General features: G+C 33.0%; 1 protein-coding gene across 1 annotated transcript; it reads left to right on the forward strand.

Annotated features, from left to right (window-relative positions):
• The first annotated feature begins 4,170 nt into the window (after positions 1-4,170).
• On the forward strand, positions 4,171-7,288 carry LOC149198764 (cysteine-rich receptor-like protein kinase 10). Its single transcript, XM_089399312.1, has 6 exons — positions 4,171-5,183; positions 5,411-5,550; positions 5,638-5,848; positions 5,951-6,185; positions 6,432-6,582; positions 6,802-7,288. The coding sequence occupies exons 1-6, from the start codon at positions 4,199-4,201 to the stop codon at positions 7,135-7,137; spliced, it is 2,058 nt and encodes a 685-aa protein (XP_089255438.1). The 5' UTR covers positions 4,171-4,198; the 3' UTR covers positions 7,138-7,288.
• The last annotated feature ends 8,833 nt before the right edge of the window (positions 7,289-16,121 follow it).

The raw sequence follows: 16,121 nt of genomic DNA on the forward strand, positions 1-16,121 counted from the left end.
GTTGATGTTGGAATAACAACTTTTCTTTTCTTGGGTAAATTTTCAACATGTTTTAAAAATGGCGGTGAAAACCAATTTCTTGCGCAAAAATTATCCAAAAAACACCCTCAAAATGAAAAGTGTTAATGCTGGGAGAACACTTTTTTTTCGAAAGCAAAATTTAAACATTTCGAAATAATGGCGTAAAATATTTTATTATGACCCCAAAAAACATTAAATTTAGAAAAAAATAATGAAAACATAAAAAAATAAATAAATAAAATAAAATAAAAATAAAAATTAAAACAATGAAAAAACACAAAACAAAAAAAGTTTAAAATAAAAATAACAAAACATAAATTGAAATATATACTAAAAACAAAACATAAAATAAAATAAAATAAAAATTAAATTAAATTAAATTAATGATAAGAATTAAAAAACTAAAATAAAAATAAAAATTATAAACAAATAAATAGTAAAAAAAAATAATAAATAAATAAAAATTTCTTGTAAATCATAAAAAAATTGGCAAAACAAAAAAAACAAAAATATGGAAAAGTAAAAAAAAAAAAAAACCATTTAAAAAAAACTAAAAATTAAGTAGGTAGAAATAGAAAAATTAACCAAAAAAAATAAAATTAAAAAAAACTAAAAATTAAGTAGGTAGAAATAGAAAAATTAACCAAAAAAAATAAAATAAAAACAAACTAGATTTAAAAAAAAAATAAATTAAAAACTACTAAAATTAAGATTAAAATGTTGATTACTTAAAAAAGAATATAAAAATATATATAAAAAACAAAAATAAAAAATAAAAAATGTTAAAAAAAAATTATATCATAAACCATAAAAGAATTTGGAAAGAAAAAACCAAAATTAAAATATATATATAGAGAGAGAACTTAAAAAAAAAAAAATAGCAAAAACTGGGAAAAATAATAAATTAAAAACAAACTAGTTTAAAAAAATAGAAAGTTAACGAAAAAAATTAAACTAGTAAAATTAATATTTAAAAAAACAAAAATAAATTCAAATTATTAAAAAAAAAAAACCAAAAAAATGGGTATTTTTTATTTAAAAAAATAGTTATTTTTTATTAAACCTACACTTTTTATTTAAAATATATATATATTTTTAAACCATCTTTTTTTTTATTAAAAATATATATATGATGAATATGATGATGATGGTTAACATCCACTGAGACCAAATTGGTCTATCAGACCTATAATTTTCTTAGTTTTTAATTATCTGGCTCCTCGTCTTTCTTGGCGAGATTGGTGTTGTAGCTTTCTTTTTTTTCTCTACGGTCTTCCAACTTCTTTTATCTTGCATCTCCTTAATCTCCTCTGGTTCTTGGGACATTGGTGTCTTAGCTTCGCGATCCATTGTGTTCGTCCTTTTGAAGGTAGTCGGAGAAGAAGTTTGGTCTAGCAGATCTGCTTCGCTGTTAAATGAAGATTTATTTTGTGCGGTATTCAAATCCTCACAACTGTTGATGCTTGAGGGGTTGTCAACTTCACTTTTTTGTTGTTGGGCGGGGCTTTGTCCCTGCTTGTCTTGAGAATTGTTTTTTTCTTGCCCGATTTCTTGTGATTCAGAGTTTTCTCTAGAGTATTCTTCTTTGATGACAGTGTAGTGTTCTTTTTGTGCTCCTTCCCACCATGTAGATCTGTGGTGGTTTTTTCTAGCAGAATTTTTCTCGGAGGCTTTTGGGCAATTTTTGGCTAGATGGCTTGTCTCAAAGCAGGATCGACATCTGAAGAAGACACTTTCATAATCAAGTTTCTGGTTCCGCACATAGTCTTTACTTGTTAAGTTTATTTCAGCTGGGAATCCGGCGCCGAAGTCCATTTCCACACAGATGTGTGCATAGGTGGTTCTGGCATATTCCTCTGTTTCTATGCACCTGCAGTAAAATTCCCCGATTGCATTTCCAATGGCTTTTAGCGAGGAGAGATTCTAGAGATGCAAGGGTAGACTTGCAATCTCACCCAAACTGGTGCTAAAGTTATGACTGTTGTTGACGGATCGAATGATGGGTTCCATGGCTTCATGAATAGCCCTGATTTATCCCAAAACCAAGGGCTGGAATCTAGAATACATTGCCTGCTTTCAGGATTTTCAAAATCTACTATAAAGAAACTTCTAGCACAGGGTTAGATATTAATTTCATAAGAAATTACAGGCTTCCATAGCTCCGAGATCCAATTGTGGAGAGCTGTAAGTTGCGGCCAAAAAACCATTGAACCGGCAGAGTAGGGCACTTTCGGAAAACTTCAAAGCCTTATCGAGTGAAGCCTAGACCACCTAGATAGTGGGAGTTGGGGCTTCACTGACGATATGGGCGGGAGCTTGCCCTCCAGAAGCAGACGGAAATGAGTCAGCAGCTATTTTCCCGACGCTGGAAGCCATATTTTACTTGCCCGTAGAACTCAGCGGAAAATAAATAAAGGAGAAGATAAGATTAGATCTAAATCTAGCCGCAAAGAAGATTAAATCTAGAACCTAGCCACAAAAAAGATTAGATCTAGATCTAGATCAAGCCACAGAAGATTAGATCTAGAACCCAGTGGCAAAATCTCAGTGAACCTTTTAATCTGCAAGAAACCCTTAGCATATTTTGATTGCATGACCCGTAGACAGATCTATGGATCTCAACAAGCACTTGTTTCTAGTCCTGCTGAGGAGGTTACCATGGCAGAGAAAACAGTCGATCAAAACCCTGCCACAGAAGTACCGGATATCAGCTGCAAAAGAGCTGCAGAACAAACCAAAGAGCCGTAATTCTAAATCAAAGCACGAGGGAGCCGTGCTTTGATTTAGAATATACAATAGTTTTAGAGAAATATCATTCTCTAAACCATTGTGAGGGTTAAAAAATATACATTATATTAAAATGTATATTTTTATAAATGAAATTTCTCATTATTAAAATTTTTAAAAATATATATTTTTTATTTTCTTAAATTTATCATTTATTTTTATAAAGTTAAATTTAAATATATATTTTATCTAAAAAAATACATATTTTAACTATTAAATAACTTGTTTTTACTATAATTAATTTTATCTTTTTTGAAAAAAAAAAAATACAAGGGATGCCAGCCTCGCCTGCGACAAATTATGATGTGCACTCTCTTCCGTGGGAGATGCTCGGATGATGTGCACTCTCTTCCGTGGGAGATGCTCGGAAGATCTCTAATTATGACGTGCACTCTCTTCAGTGGGAGATGCTAAGTAGACCCCTCCCCAGTGCGAAGGAGGTGGCCATCTGATCATCGATTGACCCGCCTAGCTAAGTAATGATCATCGATTGACTTATATTCACATTTTTTCCATTCAACGCAGTTACACATAAAATGACATTTTTACATTCAACCAGAAGAAGAAAAGAAACCGAAATTAAGTCCCGGCAGAGACATCGAAGCCCTCGATATTGGCAGCGGCTAACCAGCGTGTCCTGGGGCATTAAATGCATAGCCCGCTAACACAATTCACATTTTTTATTTAGTGCCCAGTTTCCGAATTCGCGTGTTAACGGGCTATCCACCCTGCATCTCCTCGGGCATTTAATGCCTTATGGCAGGCTGGTTAGCCACTGTCCTCGATATTTAGTCTGCACAGAAAGCCAAGAAAAATTAAATAAAATATCTTTTTCCACCACTAGAAGAAAAAAAGAGACCGGAATTAAGTCTCAGCAGAGAGCCAAGAAAGATTAAATAATAAATTTTTTTCCACCACTGACTGAACTTAGGCCTAGGCCGGTCCTAATGTTGAAGGAATTAAACAATATATATTAATATTTCTTCCACCTACAACGAAGACCGTCGACTTCTCTCTGGTTGTTAGTGATCCTTAGAAGTCGTCGTCAGCCACATGAATAGATTAGTGAATACACACATTCCACGTACGCAAGAGATAAAGATTAGCGAAGGAGCTTGGAAAGTTCATGAGTGCGTTAAAAAGTATTTTCTCGATAACACGGAAGCAGGGGCGGCGGAGTTTGATCAGTGGCACTCCAACTCCACAACAGGTATACTTTCCATGAATCCGGCGAGTCATCATATCTATAGTTTCTCCTTTGACCTGCTTTCATTGACTCTTAGTAGATCGTATGCGCGTAGAATCTTTAAATGCATGGGAAACTTAAAAACATGGTCTAGGCGTCTATGTGTGCAGAGAAAATCAGAATTTCGTGCATTCTCCATTGGCCATGACAATCCTCCACGGCAGAGTTTCGCGCTCGACACTTCTCATGACCCAAGCTGTTCAACTATTCTATGGAATGGCACTTCTCTTGATGATAATTACTCCTCAGTCGCAGATTTGCAAGGCAATACAGTATTCTATATGCCACCACAATTTTAACTATACAACAGACAGTAAGTACCAGAGAAATTTGAACAGTGTCGTGACTTGGCTTATTAAAGATTCGTCCCACACAGGGTTTAACACTTCTGAGAATGGCCAAGTATATGGCCTTGTGCAATGTCGGGGAGACACAACACCCGACCAGTGCTACATTTGTTCACAACAAGCAAACACTACTCTTCGACAAAATTGTGGGAATGCAGGCGGCGGTTTAATGTGGTTTGATAACTGCTTTTTGCGTTATGAGAACTATAGTTTCTTCGGACAATTGGATACCACTGATGGAATCCCTCTTTATAATACGAACAATGTCACACCTAGTCCTGATGTTTTTGTTAAGGCTGTTAACAGCCTATTCAACAAGTTGGTAGATGAAGCAACATCTGGATCTACATTATATGCTTCTGGAACAACAACAGACTCCTTGTCTCGAAGGATTTACGGTCTGGTCCAGTGCACCAGAGATATGTCGATAGACAACTGCACAGCATGTTTGCAAGGAAAAATCAACTATATTTTTACAGTTTACAGTGTAAGGCAAGGAACATGGGGTTTGGCGGGAAGCTGCACAGTTCGTTATGAAATGTATAGTTTCTTTAATTCGACTTCGTCTCCACCTCCTGCGGAAGCACCAGCTAATAGCCCAGTTGCTGATACACCACCGAATCAGACCACACCATCCAGTAATAGTACGCAGAACAACAAATCTTCAAACAATTTACCCATAATTTTGGGTGTTGCTGGCGGCTTGCTTCTGTTGTTATTGGTATGCGTGTTAACAACTAGGAGGAGACTGAAGTCTATCATATTTCGAAATCCTTCCGAAGGTATTTGCATGAAGGATCCCCCAAGTCTTTATATCTCATTGTCAATATATCATACAGCTTTATTTGCTCTGTTAGACTATTGTTAAAGTTTGTTTTTTGAACACGGTTTTCACATATATTCTCTTCAGGAAATCTAAGAAATGCTTGCGAGATCCAAGTTAAACAGATTCAATTTTTCTGCTTGCCCCTATATATTTATGATGAAGCTGTGTATTTTCGTTATATAGATCATGGCCAAGTCAAGGAAGACACACTAATCGGGCAGGATCAGCGAATTGCGTTTACCATGGAGGAACTGATAGCTGCTACGGAAAATTTTGATGATCAAAATAAACTTGGGGAAGGTGGATTTGGGGCCGTATACAAGGTAATATTAATGAACTAGAAATCTTCTACTAGTTTATAGAATCTTAAATTATAGGCTACCCTCACCGCACCTGGCTCAATTTTTCAGGGAACTATTGAAGATGGAAAGGAAATAGCCGTGAAGAAGCTGTCCTTGAGATCTCTGCAAGGAAAAAGAGAATTTATGAATGAAGTTAAACTTGTGGCCAAAATTCAACATCGAAATCTGGTGAACCTATTAGGCTGTTGCGCAGAGGGATCGGAAAGGTTGCTTGTTTATGAATACTTACCCAATAAAAGCCTCGATAAAATCTTATTCGGTGAGTTACTTCATTCCTATTTTGTATCTGAAAAAATGCATTAATGTTCCAATATATTTATTTGGGTCATGATTAGTTAGCGTACTGCATCCGTGGATACAGATCCAAACAAACGCAACCAGCTTGATTGGCAGAAACGCTACAACATTATAGCGGGAGTGGCTCGCGGGCTGCTCTATCTGCACGAGGATTCTCAACAACGGATTATTCATCGGGACATTAAAGCAAGCAATATTTTGTTGGATGAAAATCTGAATCCTAAGATAGCAGACTTCGGCTTAGCAAGACTATTTCCTGAAGATGAGAGCCACGTCAGCACAAGAGTTGCTGGAACTTAGTAAGATTATTACACATTGTCTAAAGCTATTAACAATTAGTGATGGATAGATATGTTTTAATGTGTGCTATTGATTTCAAGAGGATTGACAATTTTGCTTTTGGGTATTTACCTGCTTTGTTATGTTTTAACATTCGAGCATACAGGAATACGATTTCCTTTGCAAATAGTTTTCACTTGATCCTCACTCAATTCCTAAAATTTCCCTCACTACATAATCTTCGACTTTGTAATTTGGATATGCAGCGGGTATATGGCACCAGAGTATGCTATGCAGGGGCAATTATCTGTAAAAGCAGATGTCTATAGCTTTGGCGTTCTCCTCTTGGAACTTGTTACAGGAAGAAAAAACAATGATAATAATCTGTCACTTGATATGCAGACGCTTTTAGAATGGGTGAGATATTCTGATATTGTTCTCATTTTATGTCCAACTGAGCTTATTTACCTTATCTAGGTTATGTAATTTTGCTCTAAAAGTCATTTTTCACTGGAATTGGGCCAGTATGTTTTTCAAAATATTTAATTATAAAAATGTTTAAATCAAAGATCCCAAAAATAATTACCCAAAGTCGATAAAGTATCAAGATGACGATTTTTCGTGATTATTCTGCAGGCGTGGAGATTATACAAAGGAGGGAATATTGTGGATATGATTGATCCAGCCATCATTGGAACGTGCAACGTGGAGGAAGCATTGAGATGCATTCATATTGGACTTTTATGTACACAAGCTGACTCATCACTTCGTCCATCAATGTCTCGAATCAATTTGATGCTTTCATCTCATCTTGTAACATTACCGGATCCCACACAGCCTGCTTTTGTGAGATCTCATGTTTCTGAAAACAGCAAGTCCACCAGTTGTGGCTCTGGGGTTTCACAATCTGCTGCATCTCACGCTCCTCCGTCAAACGCCGATGCTTCGATTACAGAGTTGGTACCCAGGTAACGCGCATCTTGCAATCTCTCGGCCTTAAAAATGGTACGTCTTTCAATGTCGTGACATAAGTGGGTTCAGAGATACGGACGTGCATAATCTGTAATAATATTACTTTAGTATGCAATTGTAATAGTTAAGTATGTGCGTTTTACAATAGTTAAATGTGTGGTCAAGCTTTTGTGACTGGTGGGAGCGATTCTTGCCATTCTCTTTACTCTTTTTGATTTGTTGCAGTTAAAATGGTTTTTTAACTGCATATTTGGATTCAGCATTCTGAAAAACTCTTGGGACGCTTTGATGGTGCAAAATTAGCTATCAAATTTGCGAATCCAATAAATTGCTGCCGAATTTTGACCGGAAAAACCCACCATAAAAACTTTCAAAAAATCGCATTATAGACAACTGCCTTTTGTTATCTAAAACAAATTGTTGTTATATTTCTTATTCAATTTTAATTCTCAGATTATAATTATATTATTTTAATATACCACTGTAACAATTAATTGTGCACTTGTCAAAGCTTTTATGAGTATAGTAGGAGTGGTTGTTGTTATCCTCTGCCCCGCACCTTGAGTGTGATAAATTATTGTCCTCTTTATTTTCCAGTTTCAATTCTCAAGTTATGACATGTCTACTGCCTCCGAGCTCCCTGGTAGCTTCGTGTAATGTTTTCTATGTAACTAGATTGCTTTCAAAATTACCGTAATGTTCGCTATGTGATTAGATTGCTTTCAAAATTACGCTTGGTGTAATGTTTTCTATGTAACTCAAAATTACTGTAATGTTAGCTATGTAACTAGATTATTTTCAAAATGACTCATCTGCAATTCCTCAATAGCACAAGCAGGCAGAAAGGTGTCGAGAAGAGCATTTACATATAAAATTAACAATAATGCAAACTTCAAATCAATCATGGCTTTTGGCACTTTCTACGGTTGAGATTTAGATTTATAACTTAATGCAATGTTGATTTGTCCTATGGTTTGCTATCGTTATTCTGAATATTTATTCTTTACTATCGTTATGGTTTGATAATAATATTGTTATTTTTAATTTGCTATCGTTATTGTGAATATTTATTCTTTACTGATAATGATATTGTTATTTTTAATTTATGAACAGTGGCACATATTATGATATAGAATTTGAGTTAAATTAGTTTGGTTTTGATTCGTGTGTTATTTGTTAAAAAAATTATCAAAATTGATATAAAATTTAATATTTTAAAAATTGAAAATCTTTAAATTATTGATACATATAAAATATTAGTTAATGTGTGTGAAATAATTATAAAAGTATATTGATGATCCAGCAATAAAATATTAAATAGCTTTTAAGATATGCATTGTCATAATAACACATTTTTATTAGTATTAAATAACTTTTAAGTAACGCTTTGTCATGATTGACCAATCCAAATTAAACAAGCGTCTCTACATATTTCTATCTAACTGTTTCCTGCTGACCTACTTAGTTCAACCAACGCCTCACAAAAGGAAGGCTCAGCCTTGCATCGGTCTCTATCGGTTAATGCTTAATTGAATATCTAGGTGCATGTCTAGTCAAGAAATGGCTAGGTAGTTTTTATTATTAGGTATTCTTTTTTATGCATTTTCAAGCTTAATTATTGGTTTTAAGTCTTTCATCCCCGCCGCTACTACCAGGGCTCCAACGGCCGAGGAATAACGTTACCATGTTGCCCTTCCGTCACTCTATCTTGTCATACGTGCTCTAAAACCATTGGCTGTTCAGATAATCCGGATGTCGTATCTATACTGATACAATGCCCATCCATTCATCTAGTTTCCTTCTATGGAACTATAACCAAAGTTAGACTGGACAGATAGTGGCTTCTTTGGATGCTGGTAAAAGGTGGTGATTCCACCAAGGGTCTATAATTAATTCTCTCAACGATCCTTTCTCGAAACTCAGACTTTGAAGGATGGGTTTTTTCTGAAATCAAGAATGTTATGCTGGTAAGGGCTGGTGATGAACATGAGTTGTAGAGCTAGCGGAATTTTATTTGGCATTAAGAATTTTATTAAATTTGGTAAATTTGATAGTGTTGTAGACAGGGAAAATTTTAAGAACCCCCCCTAAATTTATAAATATAATAAATGGGCGAATCTCCATGGTATATAGGAAAAATGGAAGGCGATTTTATCAATAATATAATATGTATATATAATTTTTTGGCGAATCTCTCACCAGGCATGGCGAATATTTTACTCAATTATAAAATCTTGTAAGATCTTGGCGAGTCTTTCACTAAATAATAAAACTTTGTAAAGTCCTAGTGAATCTTAGCATAGGCTACATGTTGGTTTAATTCCCCCATTTAAATAGGCTACATTCCAGGTGAATACCATGGGTCAATACCATGTGCCATTTTGGTGAATACCATGAGTCAATACCATGTGCCATTTTTATTTTTATTAATTCTAATATTAGGGTTAATAATGGTTTTTTGCATGGTATTAATAACAATCTAGTCCATGGTATTTGTCCCATAGTATTTTGGCCATAGGTTTCACCTAAATATAACCCATTTTTTGAGTGTTCGTAAATATAAGGTGACTTATGGAATAAATATAAAAAAATATTTTATTTTTTTACCATACCTCTCGTTTATTTATATTTTTATTAATTTACCATACCTCTTTTACAAATATGGTATTTGGCCCATAGGATTCACTTAAATAAAACCTCTTTCTTGAGCCTTCATAAATAGAACGAGGGTTGTGGACTAAATATAAAAAGAGGTTTTATTTATTTACGATACGTCTAGTTTATTTATATTTTTATTTATTTACCATACCTTTTGAGTAAGTATAAAAAGACGTTTTATTTATTTACCATACCTCCACTTTACTTATATTTTTATTTGTTTACACCCTTACATAAGGTGACTTATGGAGTAAATATAAAAAAATGTTTTATTTATTTACCATACCTCTTTTATAAATATGGTATTTGGCCCATAGGATTCACTTAAATAAAACCTATTCTTGAAAATGGGCGAATGGATTCACTTAAATAAAACCTATTCTTGAAAATGGGCGAACGTAAGGTCGTAAGTCCTAATTTCAAGGGCTAAATTTACTTTTTTTACCCTCTCCCTTAAAATAAGGTGGGTTATTTGAGGTGATTTGTAAAAATGTACTATGATACAAAATATTCGCCCACTAAAAATTTAAAACCCCTTAATTTCGCCAAAGGGCGAACATTCGCCCCTAAAATTATCCTTGGTTGTAGACCATGAAAAAGGTCTAAAAAGTTTGTGAAGAACGGGTGTGTACATTTTGTAACTCTGGGGCAGTGGAATCCAAAAAACATTTCATTTTGGAATGTGATGCATTCAAAGACATAGAGAAAGTTATGGGAATATGCTAGCATCGATTTCTTGGCATTATTTTTTTAGTGAGGGGATTTTTGGAAAATTGAGCGAGGTCATCATCAATTTGAACAAGAAAAAGATTGAATTACAAAAGATGAAAAGCAGGGATTTAAAAAGTTGACAGAAAAATGGTTTTTACTGTGGGTTCTCCGATTTATAAGTTACATCATTTCATTTCATTAACTCAAAATACAATTCTCAAATTCCAAAGTGATGAATGAGTATTCACTTCAATTCAATGAGTGCCATCTTGCCCCTTATCATTTCACGACAATTAAGTGCAATATGCTTAGACGCACCTAAAATTTCAAATTTGTTCTGGCTATCAAATCATTGTCTTTAGTGCGATTTTTTGGAAGCTTTTACAATGGGTTTTTCGGTCAAATTTCTCTAAAATCTTACAGGAATTTATTGAAATCACAACCTTGATGGGCAATCAAAGTGCACTAGAGGTTTCCACCGTGTTGAATCCATATATATAATAAAAAACTAGTTTAAATAACATAAATTAAGATTTCATCTCAATTTTTTCCAACAAATTCCAGTACAAGAAAATCCAAAAAATCACACTAAAAACAACTCTTATATATTAATAAAACAATAATAACAAAATATCACTCATAAAAAACAATATAAATTAATAGAAAAATAAAGTTATCTCTATCGACTTGAAAAAGGCGCCAAGTGTAAAAAACAAGATCAACAAGCGGCGGTAGTCCTTGCTGATATGCAACCACCTAAGGGCATGTATATTTCGACAACCAATAGATCCCATGCTATTGGGCCATTAATGCTTACCCGTATCTTATGCAGCACCATACCCCGCCCATGGTATCCCCATGCCCATCCTCCGACAGTAAATGCAATGGTGCGAATGGATATGATGTGTAGATATGACCGGTACAATTAGCAGTGAATGCATAGATTTCCGCTTCCATTTACGATCGGATCGGATCGTATCTACCTGCACTAAATTATACGTTTCTCGCTGTCTGGATGAATGAATTTCGTGTTTTATATAACAGCTGAAGGGCGAACAATAGTATGGGCACCCATTTCTGCATTTTGAAAACTTGCTTTCTCAGACCTGAAGCTGCGTTCTCAGACCTGACAGGTAAGTTTATGATGCTACCATTACGATTTCGCATGGTTTGTCTGAGTTTTCTATAGTCGTGCAGCTCAATATTGGATCCAATTTTATAAATAAAGAGATGCTGAAATTGTTTTCTTTTCTACAGAACAAAGTCATTCAAACATGCTTCTGTGGCATCTAGAAAAGCCTGATGTCCTCCAATTTCTGCATAATATCTTTACAGGTGCCTGCAGCGATTAGGAAGCTCTGAGAAACCCCCCGCTCGTATTGATTATTCGTCTTTCTCAGACCTACAGCTGCTTTCTCAGACCTGACAGGTAAGTTTATGATGCTACCATTACGATTTCACATGGTTGTCTAAGTTTTCTATAGTCGTGCAGCTCAATATTGGATCCAATTCTATAAATAAAGAGATGCTGAAATTGTTTTCTTTTCTACAGAACAGAGTCATTCAAACATACCTCTGTGGCATCTAGAAAAGCCTGGTGTCCTCCGATTTCTGCATAATATCTTTACTGGTGATAGCAGATATTAAATAATGATATAGCGTGTTTGCTGGTTTATAGTGATCATTGAAAGAGCGGTCATCTTAAACTTTGAAACATATACTATATTCTTACAAAAAAAATGTTATTTCAGGTTAAAAAAATATTCCATTTCTTGCCTTAAATCAAGCATGCCAGGAAAAGTTTTCATTAGGATTTTGTTTTGTTAATAAGAATTTAGTGATTTTGGTTGATTTAGTTAAAAAAAACTGTTATTTCAGGTTAAAAAAATATTCCATTTCTTGCCTTAAATCAAGCATTCCAGGGAAAGTTTTCATTAGGATTTTGTTTTGTTAATAAGAATTAAGTGATTTTGGTTGATTTAGTAAAAAAAAATTGTTATTTCAGGTTAAAAAAATATTCCATTTCTTGCTTTAAATCAAGCATTCTAGGAAAAGTTTTCATTAGGATTTTGTTTGGTTAATAAGAATTTAGTGATTTTGGTTGATTTTGTTATTTCAGGTTAAACAATTATTCCATTTCTTGCCTTAAATCAAGCATTCCAGGGAAAGTTTTCATTAGAATTTTGGTTTATTTAGTTTTCATAACATATAAATTTAGTATATTTGGATTAGTTCGAGTTTCTTAACATATAATTAAATTTTATGGAATATAAATTATTTTTTATAAAAAATTAACTACATTTACTTTTGAGTTAAAATAATATTTGTTTATATAATTTGGTTTATTTGTATTAGTTACTATTTATTAGTCTGCAATGTTAAAATAAATTGGTTACCAAAACTATATTGGGTTGCATGATTTTTCAATTTAATTTGGCCTAATTTTACATATGAATTTGTTATGATTTTGGTTTCAAAAATGCATATCTACTCATATTTATCTACATACATTCAATTTATAATACACATTTGTGAAAATAACTGTGAGATTAGATATAATTTTGTTTATTTAATTGAACACTATATATTTGTGAATGAAAGTTTATAGCTAGCCTCTTAAGAGAAACGAAGTGTGACATCATTTTTAATTTGTTTTTTTTTATTTTTCACAAGTCACATAACTTAATTAGTAAAGGAGTACGTGGTCCATAATCCACACATATTTTTTTACTAACCAAAGCATTTTTACTTCATTAGCAGTGGGACTAGGAACCGAGTGTTATTAAAGAAAGGGAGTAGCCCCTGCTTCCCTTGTGTCTTTTAGACGATCCTGGGCTTGCATCTGAAAGCTTTCCCAAAGCACTTGGTTTTCCATCTCCCTTTTAGGCTCACATAGTGTAAAAGGAAGGTAGTAAGTGGCCCATCAACCACACATTATTTTATTTGCAGGTAAGGAACAAGCATAACTTAGTAAAAGTAGAGGATTTTGTAAAGGATCATCGTATATCTACATCATTCCACTTTTTATGTTCACTTTGTCACTTACACACACATTGCACTACACACACTAAGCTACTCTATACTTTGAACAAAGGGCATCAAGTTTCAAGAGCTTTTGTTCATAGTTTATTTGAGCTTACTTTTTCACACCATAAGTGAAGGAAGACACCTAAAAGCAATCATAACTTGAACAAACTAAATTTCCCCATAGGGGCCATAAAATAATTTATAGTTTAGGTTAGGACTGTTGGGGGTAGGCATCAAATAAGCCGCCATGGTCATGTTACATTTTGAAACATAAAAGTTGTCTTTTAGGGTGCTTCAAATCCTTCAATCATCCCACGGAAAAGACTACCCGGGCAGCACAGAGACCCGATTCAGAGGGGGTTCGGCTTAGGCTCAGTGCGTGCGGTACTATATGGGGCTACCCGACTTGTATAGTGCTCAGTACTGATCACCAATTACCAAGAAGCTAAAGACTCGACTGCCCCCGTGGGACGAAGGTATCTTATTGGCCAAATTTTAGGGCATCTTTCCCTATAGGTGGAGGTGCGGGAAGCACTAAAGCCTGATTCATTACCTTGGTTGATTCTTTTGGCTGCTGGAAGCGTCACTAGTTCTTTTGAGACGTAGCCCCAGCACCCATCATAAAAGATATCTCCGCAAGGCCCAGCTACTTTGAGAGTGGAAAGGACGAATAGGTCTTCATAGGATCTTTTATCATACGCAAAACAAACTAAAACCATTTTTCTTGTTTGATTTATCACATAGCTTAACTTAAACGGAAAGTAACAATTTATTTTTCACTTTGTTTTATGTATGTAATTTTTTTTGTATACATATCCCTCGCCTCACCACAGAAATGACAAGCAATCCATTTAACAATATATAAATACCTTACTTTTTCATATTAAGAATATTAAGAGAATGAAATGCAAAACATTCCAATTCCCGTTTCACCTAAATATACATTAAAATAAATTCTACAAATAAAAATTGAAACGAAATATTTAAGTTTATGAACAAAATATTTTTAAATAATAAAATAATTAATCAAATTATAATTAATTAAGAAAATTGAAACCATTAACTAAATTTCATTCACTATAATTATAAATTCTAATTACTTATAAATAATGTTTCCTTTTTGTCCATTAACTATTCTAGAAATGTAATTAGGACTGTAAAATATACTATTATTATTACCAAAATTTAATAATTTAATCAAATTCAAATGATCCATTAAAAAAATGAAAAGAAGTGTAAACTTAGTTCATAATATATTTTGTACAAATTGAAATATGTTCCCAAAATACTCTTGTTAATATCTAAATGGAAATTTTGTTATACTAAAATGGAAATAATTCACGTATTTGTCATTGAGATTTTGAAATTTGTTACCAAATGATATAGAACCGGTTATGGTTTATTAAGTTTTATGTCTTAGGAGCCAAATCAATGTTCTTAACATTTATTTATAAGTGGAGAAAGAAATACAACTAACACATTTTAATAAAAGCTCACACATATTGAATAAATAAATAACCTACCGAGTTCATCAAATGCACTGACAAAAGTAGGATTCTAATTCTTAGAACTAGCTGCAAAGTTTATGTTCGGTTAGAAAAATTCAAAATAATAAAACTAGTGCAGTCATAAAAATGAGATGGCTAATAAATATTGGTAGATATCAATTTTCAAGGAGACATGCCTTTCTCAATATATATCAAAGTAAAAAAAATTACTTCCAAAGCTTGTGTTTTTGAAAAACAATATGTTTGATTAGAAAAGTTCAATGAAATTACTGCAACTATATAAATTAGATGACTAGTAAATAATAAATATCAATTCATAATCAATAACAATACACACTACTTTAGTATATCTCATTTTATTAAGATTTAAAAAAACATAAAACTTAACTAATCTATAATTGTATTTTAAATTATATTATTATTATTAATTATAAAAACAAGTAATACATAAATTAAACATCTATACATTTATAAAAACATGTATCTAGATTTTTAATCACGAGGATTTGCACTCACTTTACCATGGAGATTTTCTAATGTAAATAAGCTTTCATATAATATGAAGGCTTATCAATACAACATGACCAAACACCATAACTTGTTTTATATGATACTTGGTTGTATGGAATTTTTTTTAATTGATCAATTTAATTAAAAAGACCAAAAAAACATAAATATTCTACAACATTCCACAAAAATTAAATTCCTACCACTAATAATTATTGATTATTCAATTAAAATTCTAAAAACTCTACTAATTTTCTTAACTTACTAATTAGCATGTTATAGAGTGGGGTGGTGGGTGATATAGGGGTTATTACAGATCCTATATGATTAATTGAAAGTGCATTTATACTTAATGAATGTTCATATTTATACTTTTAAAAAACTTAATAAAATATGACACGAATGTTCATATTTATACTTTTAATAAAATTAATAAAATACACCATTAGGAGAAGAAGGGCCAAGTGAGTAGGATGTTGATTAATCTTGTATAAAACTTTACTATGAATAAATCAGTGCTTCTCCTGTCATGTCTTCTACCCTTTCTTCTTCTTCCCCTAGTGAAAGTCTTGA

The sequence above is a fragment of the Pinus tabuliformis genome, chromosome 2_1 (assembly GCF_031772625.1).
Source record: "Pinus tabuliformis cultivar Carrire ecotype Pingquan chromosome 2_1, CPIR1, whole genome shotgun sequence".
Lineage (NCBI taxonomy): Eukaryota > Viridiplantae > Streptophyta > Pinopsida > Pinales > Pinaceae > Pinus > Pinus tabuliformis.

What these genes read in the sequence shown, in the direction of transcription:
- LOC149198764 (XM_089399312.1), top strand. Translation starts at nt 4,199, where the DNA reads ATGACAATCCTCCACGGCAGAGTTTCGCGCTCGACACTTCTCATGACC. An exon ending in ACAAGAGTTGCTGGAACTTA is followed by an intron (nt 6,186 to 6,431) that starts GTAAGATTATTA and finishes TTGGATATGCAG; the next exon opens with CGGGTATATGGCACCAGAGT. An exon ending in TGCAGACGCTTTTAGAATGG is followed by an intron (nt 6,583 to 6,801) that starts GTGAGATATTCT and finishes ATTATTCTGCAG; the next exon opens with GCGTGGAGATTATACAAAGG.